The sequence below is a fragment of the Gossypium raimondii genome, chromosome 8, assembly GCF_025698545.1.
Source record: "Gossypium raimondii isolate GPD5lz chromosome 8, ASM2569854v1, whole genome shotgun sequence".
In the NCBI taxonomy this organism is placed as follows: domain Eukaryota; kingdom Viridiplantae; phylum Streptophyta; class Magnoliopsida; order Malvales; family Malvaceae; genus Gossypium; species Gossypium raimondii.
In genome coordinates this window covers 33,540,191-33,548,158 of record NC_068572.1, presented here as the reverse complement: position 1 = coordinate 33,548,158, position 7,968 = coordinate 33,540,191, and the positions used below count along the sequence as shown (strand labels likewise).

Sequence of the window (7,968 nt, the reverse complement as noted above, 5' to 3'; positions counted from 1 at the left end):
GCTGGGTTTAGTGGATAAGTCTGATTATCCCACTAAACTCCCTCGATTCCTATGACTAAGCACTTTCTCTCTCATCATAAATGTGAGTCTTATCAACTACAGTAACTTAGTTATATTCTAACCAATTCTTATTTTTCTAACCAAATTGTTCAACCGGAGTAATAATATAATAATAAAACAATAAGATGATAAATAGATCTTCAACTAAAGACTTAACATAATTGTCTAATAACCGGGGTGACGTATACTCTACAGGGGAGTCCATGTATACTCTAGAAGGGAGTCTACCAAACCACCAAGCTAACCCAACACAGACTTTGCCTAAAGTTGCACTCAGAGACTTACATACTTAGTCACAATTAATATCTTACCCACTCAGATCTCGCTTTAAACACCATACTATGATGAACAATATTTGAACATTAGGACCTTGCCGGGTTAGATGTTGCATGGCTAGTTTCCTTAAGGAAATTAATGATTTGACGTGGGAATAATTAACTAAAGAATTAGGGTTTGAGTTAGAGTTAGTTGGCTTAAATTATGTGCGATTAAACCCTAGGATTGATAACCCTAGGAAGTAATTTAAGATAAATGAAATAAAGAGATAAGTTTACTAAGTAAATCATATTTTATCCTGGTCAATAAAGTCAGGTCGAGAGATAAACATGTATTGGTCAATTAGTTAATTAATTAGAAGTCGAGAGGTAATAACTGGTTAATTAATAGCTAACTCGATAAAACCTGAGTTCTGAAGTTAATTAGTAACACTTAAGTGAGTTAATCTTCTACTTACTTAATTGGATTAATTTCGATTGTTAATTGGTTGTCTTTAGTTTTAGTTAATTTATGTTATTTCGTTTAATTAATTGTACTTTAGCCCTGGTAGTGTAGAAAATTAATTTTAGTTTAATTCAACCTACCTTGGGTATGATCTTTGGAATACTTCCCGGAGTGTTTTGTTGTAACACTTTACTATATTAAAATTTGACTCGTATACTTGCGAACACCGCTACTTTATTTATTATATTTTTGTTGCAGTATTTCCATTCTAGACGTTTCTACATCTGGCGATGGTCACTTGCACCACTAAAGTTGTGTTTTTGAGTCCTAAAATGACTCTGAATGATGCCTAAATATCCCCATTCCTAATGGGACTTTATGAAAATCTAAAATGACTTTTAATACCTAAAAATTGTTAGAATAAGATGTGAAAATTGAAGGTCAATTGAAATTGGATTTAAAATTTCTCTTACTTGAGTTTATTCGAAAGCATGCATTTTAAGCCATTTGGGCAACCGAAAGTCAATTTATGTTTTTTCCACGTCCAGTCACTTACGAAACAATTATAAAATGTTTTTAAACCTTTTAATACGTTGAATATTATTTTAATGAGATCTTATTGAACTATTTAAATGTTGTTTGTTAAAAAAATGAAAAGAAATTTTGTAAGTGCGAAAATAGCGTCAATGTGACATCTCTTATCTGTGACAGTTGTTGAACCAAGTAAGAGTTGTTACAGTGAATTTAACATTATTGCCCCACATGATAAAGAGTCCCACAGTCCTTTCTTCAGTAAAAATCCAAACTTGGTTACAAAAACCCCATTGGTTAACCCACCCTTTAAAAAATTACATTTTTTAGTTTCTATTAGAAAACAAAGGTTAAACATATGCTATTGGGTCAATTGTTGTAGGTAGAGAATAACTAGGGGTTGAACCAAGCCCCTAGTGTTCCATATAAGTATAATAATGACTCTTTTAAAAGTTGTTGGACAACCCCCTTTAAGCCCCAATATGATGTGATATTTCCCTCATCATTATGAGCTTCTATTGCCTAGATAGCACACCTCACATTTTTGTCTTTTGCGAAAGCATCATCATCATCACAATTCTGATATCTCTATTTTTTTCCCACTACTTTCACTAGAAGAGCTATGATATCCATCTTGCTCTTCATTTATGGCATTTATTTCCTACATATATACATTAGTGGCTTCTAAAATGGAATCTTTAAATCCCTCCCATTCTTTTATTTGTGAATCGGGTCCTTCTTTAAACTCTTGCATCTTATCCCTACCATAAATTATTTCCATAATCTTTTATACTTCTCCTTCCATCACTTTACAAAATTTTTACCTAACGGGTAGATTCTACAAGTTGTACCGAGTAAATATCTCTCATATATGCCTTAGTGTCACTTTCTCCTATAAAGTTCTTCCTTCTGCCACCACCATCTTAAAGAGTAACAATGGAACCTAGTTTTGAGATAGGTTGAAAGGCTCTTGTTCTTATCTTCTTTCACCCTTTCTAATAATTTTAACCACTTAAATGGAACCACCTCTTATAATTTGCTCCATTCCTTCATTTAGATGGGAGGATTTAAAGTAAGCATTCATGTTAAGTAAACTATCAACATTCAAACTCGAGTTGCTAACATTATTTTCCTTGAGATATCGCTATACCAAAGCCTAGGTATCGCGATTCCACTACCTGATGAGGAGAAATATGACTGTAGCGGTAGTCTTTGTCCAACACCAACCCCAATCAAAATTAGACGTTCAGGGGCATTCTGGTCCAAAATGTTGGGTCGCAATCAGATGTTAAAAGCCACTTTTGGTTGAGAAGAAAAAATAAGGCTACTTTTAACTTTGTTCTTTCATCTTTTTAGCTTAGGGTTTTAGTTGTCCTTTTCAAGCTTTAGTTAGGGTTTAGTTATTTTTCTAGTTTTCATGTTAGTTGGTAGTCAGTTTCTACTATAGCCTTGTCTTATTTGAATTTCAGTTCTCCAACTTTGCTTGTATTTTCCTTTTAATCCTTAAACATTAATATAGTTCATTTTCATTTTATTTTCATTGATAAAAATCTGATCTTTAGTGTTATTCCTCATCACGATTGCTTCCATTTTCATCTTCCTCAAGCATATTTAAGAAAATTCTAAACTTTTGTTAACCCATTTCTTATGTCTATTTAGAGGTATGCTTTGCCTGTATGTAGGATTATTGCTTCTACGAAAATGATAATGATTAGCTAAATTTTATGGTGGTTGGTTGATGGAAGTTTTGCTTAATTAATTTTTTAGTACAGGGACTAAATTGTAAAAATTGGACTAAATTTATGGTTGTTGGTTGATGGAAGTGTTGCTTACTTAATAGTTCTCATCTTGTCTACTTTGCGAAATTAAGACAGAAATCACTTCATTTTCACATTTTAGAACATAATTTATATATTTTGAATCTATTTCAATTTAGTCCTTATTGTAACAACTCAATAAACAGAACTATCGACTTTCTTTGACACCTGAAACATAATTCATTATCTTATAAAAATTTCATATTCACTAATAAAATTTACCATAGCTTCCCACATGCCTCTTTTGCATATTTCTTAATTTAGTCCTTTTTCTTTTCATAATTCTTTCATTTCACCAAAATAATTCACATAATAAATATAATTTAATAATTATTTCTATTATTCACTATTCTTTGTAATTCAATCTCACTTTCACTTTTCATATATATAGCATTTCATCACACTTTCTTACACATTCTATTTATCCATATAAAATTTCACAATTTAAGTACAATTTTTCACTTTTCAATTTAATCCTTATCTTTCCACAACTTAAAGAAAAATCGTAATTTGAATTACAATAATCATGTATTTTTTCTTTCTCTACTACATTCTTCACTTATCAAATATTTTCTTGTAAACTTTCATAACTTTTCAATTTTGTCCCTTTTTGTCATAAAAGTTCAATATTCACTAATTAATCATATTAAATCAATTTTCTTTCTTGTTACACTTTAATTACATAATTTCTCTCAATATCTTGTTTCACATATTAATTATGTATTTCACTTCTATTATTTCATCCACATAGTTTCTCAAGTTTGACAATTTACTCTTTGTCATCATAAAATTCCATATATTTCCACAATTTCACATTTACAATACTTTATCACAAAACTTATTCACATATTAAATCATAACACACTTATTAAACTTTTATCATATTTTCCTTATTCACATATTAAATTTTTCACACTTTATTTTACTAATTTAGCACAAAACTTCACCAAGTCTACATTTTAATCCTTAAATAACCAGAGAATTCATGGGTACTTACCTTTTCCAAACTCAAATCATTTGCTCTTCTTTTTTCTTCATCACTTGATATACTTTCTCAATCTCTTTCTTGTTCTCTTGGAATCAAGCTTTAGCTTGATTTTCTCTCTCCAACTTCTATTTGCTTGAATCCAAGTTAATATCTTGTTCACCATATCCTTCTAATCATTTTTGTCTCTTGGTGGCTATGAAAATTCTTTTGATTTCTAGGTGAAAATGGTGGATTTTGATGGAAAATGACTAAATTGTAAAGAAAACAAAACTTTCTCCATCTTTCTTTCTTTTTATGCTAACTTTAATTAAATAAAATATTAATAAATATCTTATAATAAAATATGCAACCAATCATGTTTTAACATTTTTTCTTCCTTAATTATTACACCATATAATTATCTAATTTAGGTAATGATCATTTTACCCTTCATGATTCTTCAAAATTCCCCTTGAATCACTACTCACTTTTGATAAAATTGTGATTTAGTCCTTCGTATTTCTCCACTTATTCAATTTGGTCCCTGTACACCAATTTCATGTCATAACAAATTGTGTTATTTTCATGTTTGGTCCTTCAATTTTCTCATGTTTATGTTTCAACCCCATATTTCAAATAATTGTACTTGAACCTCAAAATCTTTTACATATTTATGATTTAGTCCTTACTTTAATATAGTATACCATAACATACTTCTCAATTCAACTTTCTTTGATACTCCTTAACCTTCTCTTTTATCACTTTCATTTCCTTATTTTACTTTATTAAAAATCAATTTTACACAATCTCGATTTATTACCACTTTTAAAGTATAACAATTTTATGGGTGTTACAAAATAAAATATACATATTACAATATAAGCCTTAAAGTATTTTAAAAAATACATGATATTAGTTTTATATTATTGTGATATGAATATGAAGTATATATCTATTCAATGTTTATTGTATTTCTAACGAGAGATTTAAATTTGAATGTTGGAGACAATATTGTTAGGAAGGGCGAAGGATAATCACAAATCCCAAACATAGATTATAAAACTTACCTTACAAATACCAAAAACAAATTAAATTGGTCAATTTGTTTTTAAATTTTACTAAATGAAAGAGATCATAAGAAAGTCTAAGTGTCGACCTTCAAATTTTTATTAAAAAATTGAAAATTTAGAATAGCCAGTTGGTCAAAATTGAAATGGTTTAAAAGTTATTAGGCTAAAAAGAGAAGCACCTCTGTGGCTTTCCTGCGGGGCTTCCATCGCATTCTCTCTCCTTAAATCAGAATATTAGATATGGAGGTTTTGTGGCGTTATGTGCGCTCCCATGGCTACATCTTTGAGCCCTTTGACTACTGACATATCTAATGTTTGAAGCAAAACCTGTTTCATGTGTTTCAAAATTTGTCTGCTGGTACTCGCTTTATTAGGTCCATCCCATCCATTCTCTTATTCTTTAGTGCTACCAAACCCAATACTCATTTTCTGCGTCGCTTCCCTCTCCTTACCTTCCACTGTTTCCCACACTTGCAGTGATCCGCCGACACCCCCTTTAAAAACAACCCAACTGCACTTTCACCCTCGAATCGCTTTTCTCATCACTGTTTCTCTTGTCTTGCTTCTTGCCTTGTCGTTTGCAATGGGGTTGTTGTTCAGATGCTACAGACTCAGGAAACTCGAACGCCGTAAATCGACGTCAACCGTTCAACCTGATCAAATCAAGGGAAACGATCTTGGCGTCGACGGTGAAGGGTTTGTCAGGAAATTCAGATGGGAAGAGATTAAAGCTACCACTAAGGATTTCTCCCGTGTGATTGGTCAGGGTGGGTTTAGCAATGTCTACTTGGCTAACTTGTCTGGTTCTAGCCGTGGAGCAGTTAAGATCCATGCCGCTAGTGATCGACTAAACCAAGTGTTCAAACAGGAACTGGACATTTTACTCCGACTTCGTCATGATAATATCGTTAAGCTTCTTGGTTACTGCGATGATCTTGGTACGTTACATGAGTCTACTGCTTTACTCTTTCAAAAGAAAAAAAAGAAGTTACTATTATTGAAATGAATAGTGTTACTAACTGAAACTTCATTAATTTTGTGTGTAGAGGAAGGGGCCATGGTATTTGAGTACGCTCCTAACGGGAACTTACAAGAGAAACTACACGAAAGGGAAAAGGAAGTGCTTTCGTGGAAAACCCGCACTTACATAGCTTTCCAACTTGCTCAAGCAATCGAATACCTACACGAAAAGTGCACCCTCCAAATAGTTCATGGGGACATCAAGCCATCTAATGTCTTGCTAGACCAGTATTTTAATTGCAAGCTGTGCGATTTTGGGTCAGCGAAGATGGGGTTTTCTTCAACGGTGGTGCCGCCATCTTGTTCCAGGACGAAGCAAGTAATGGTTGGGTCACCAGGTTACACTGACCCTCATTACTTGAGAACTGGATTGGCCTCCAAAAAGAACGATGTTTACGGCTTGGGTGTTATTATCTTGGAACTCGTGACTGGAATGAAGGCCTTTTGTCCAGAAAAGGGACACCTGTTGACTTCAATTGTGGCACCCAATTTAAGGGGCATAAGTGAGCATGGGGCGGAGGAGAAAGTGGCACAATTGGTGGATCCACGTCTGGCTGGAGAGTTTGACTTGGAAGAAGCCAGGTGTTTGCTTTCAATTGCTGCACTTTGCCTACACCAGTGTCTCACTGTTAGACCTTCTGCTTCTCAAATCATTGAAATGATTAAGGAGAAAATCACTTCCATCGGCTTCCTGTTCACACAAGCCAAAGATTGCCATTAGCAGCTAATTGAGGGTGATTGGGATTATGCTTTCAAATTTGAAATTGTTCATAATTAGTTTACCACATTTTTCTTGTGAGTAGATTTGGGAAGTCAAAATCAGGGCATTTACTGCAGAAAGTAAGCCCCTGAATTAGAGAAGGAACGAGATTATTATGGAAATCTTTAGTACATGTAATTAAATATTTGGGATACAAGTTTGTTTTACTGTAAGTGGATAGACATTGGACAGCTGAATTGGATTTTGATTGTTTAATTTAGAGATTCGGTTATGGCTTTCTTAAAATAAGAATCCCACTTGTAACACTCTTACGGAAGCTTTTATTTAGGTGGTGAGGAAATGAAAATGTAATTATATTTTCTTGTAATTATAAAAATTTGTAATTTTTTTGATGTATTTGGTTAATAGATTGTAATTTTATCGTAATTTCTTATGTCATGCTTAGTAGTATAAATTATAATTACACAATTACATAATTTTTATTTTTAAAAAATACTAATTACTATAAAATAATTTCTAAACAAGTAACAAAAATTAAAATCAAATAATTATATGTATTCGCTAGTCTAAAAGGTAGTTAACAATACGATTGCTAAAAAAAAGAAAAATAAACATCATATTCAAATTTATCTAATTGTTTTAGTTTATATTTGTTGAGTTATTCCTCTTTAATATTTAACATATGCTCTTTGTCTTTGACCGAGCTCATCATCATCATCATCTGAATTTGAATATGCATAATTAAAATTATCAAGATCTCCTTCTGTACTTTTCGAAGTATGAATCATCTCAATTTCACTTATAATTGAAGTTATAAAATATACAACATGCTAATAGATCCAAGTTTGTTTTTATGTTATACTAAGGTTATGTTGTTAATATGAGAAATATTTTTTTAGAACAACAAATGTCTTCTCAACCACATTTCGAAGCCTTAATGTTTTAGATTAAAGAGTTCTTGCAAGATGCCTATTGTTCTTGTGTCTAGTACCATTCTCTCAAATGATACATTTACATAATTAGCATCGACCTTATAATATTTAGGTTTACAATCCAAATAGT

The 7,968-nt window shown here is 32.0% G+C and overlaps 1 protein-coding gene across 1 annotated transcript; it reads left to right on the top strand.

The window, feature by feature from the left end:
- The first annotated feature begins 5,354 nt into the window (after nucleotides 1-5,354).
- On the top strand, nucleotides 5,355-7,332 carry LOC105791270 (probable receptor-like protein kinase At4g10390). Its single transcript, XM_012619274.2, has 2 exons — nucleotides 5,355-6,103; nucleotides 6,212-7,332. Exons 1-2 carry the CDS (start codon nucleotides 5,500-5,502, stop codon nucleotides 6,904-6,906), a joined length of 1,299 nt encoding a protein of 432 aa, XP_012474728.1. The 5' UTR covers nucleotides 5,355-5,499; the 3' UTR covers nucleotides 6,907-7,332.
- The last annotated feature ends 636 nt before the right edge of the window (nucleotides 7,333-7,968 follow it).

Coding starts and splice junctions, on each gene's coding strand:
- LOC105791270 (XM_012619274.2), top strand. CDS start 5,500: ATGTGTTTCAAAATTTGTCTGCTGGTACTCGCTTTATTAGGTCCATCC. Junction 6,104..6,211: donor TGGTTACTGCGATGATCTTG/GTACGTTACATG, acceptor TTTTGTGTGTAG/AGGAAGGGGCCATGGTATTT.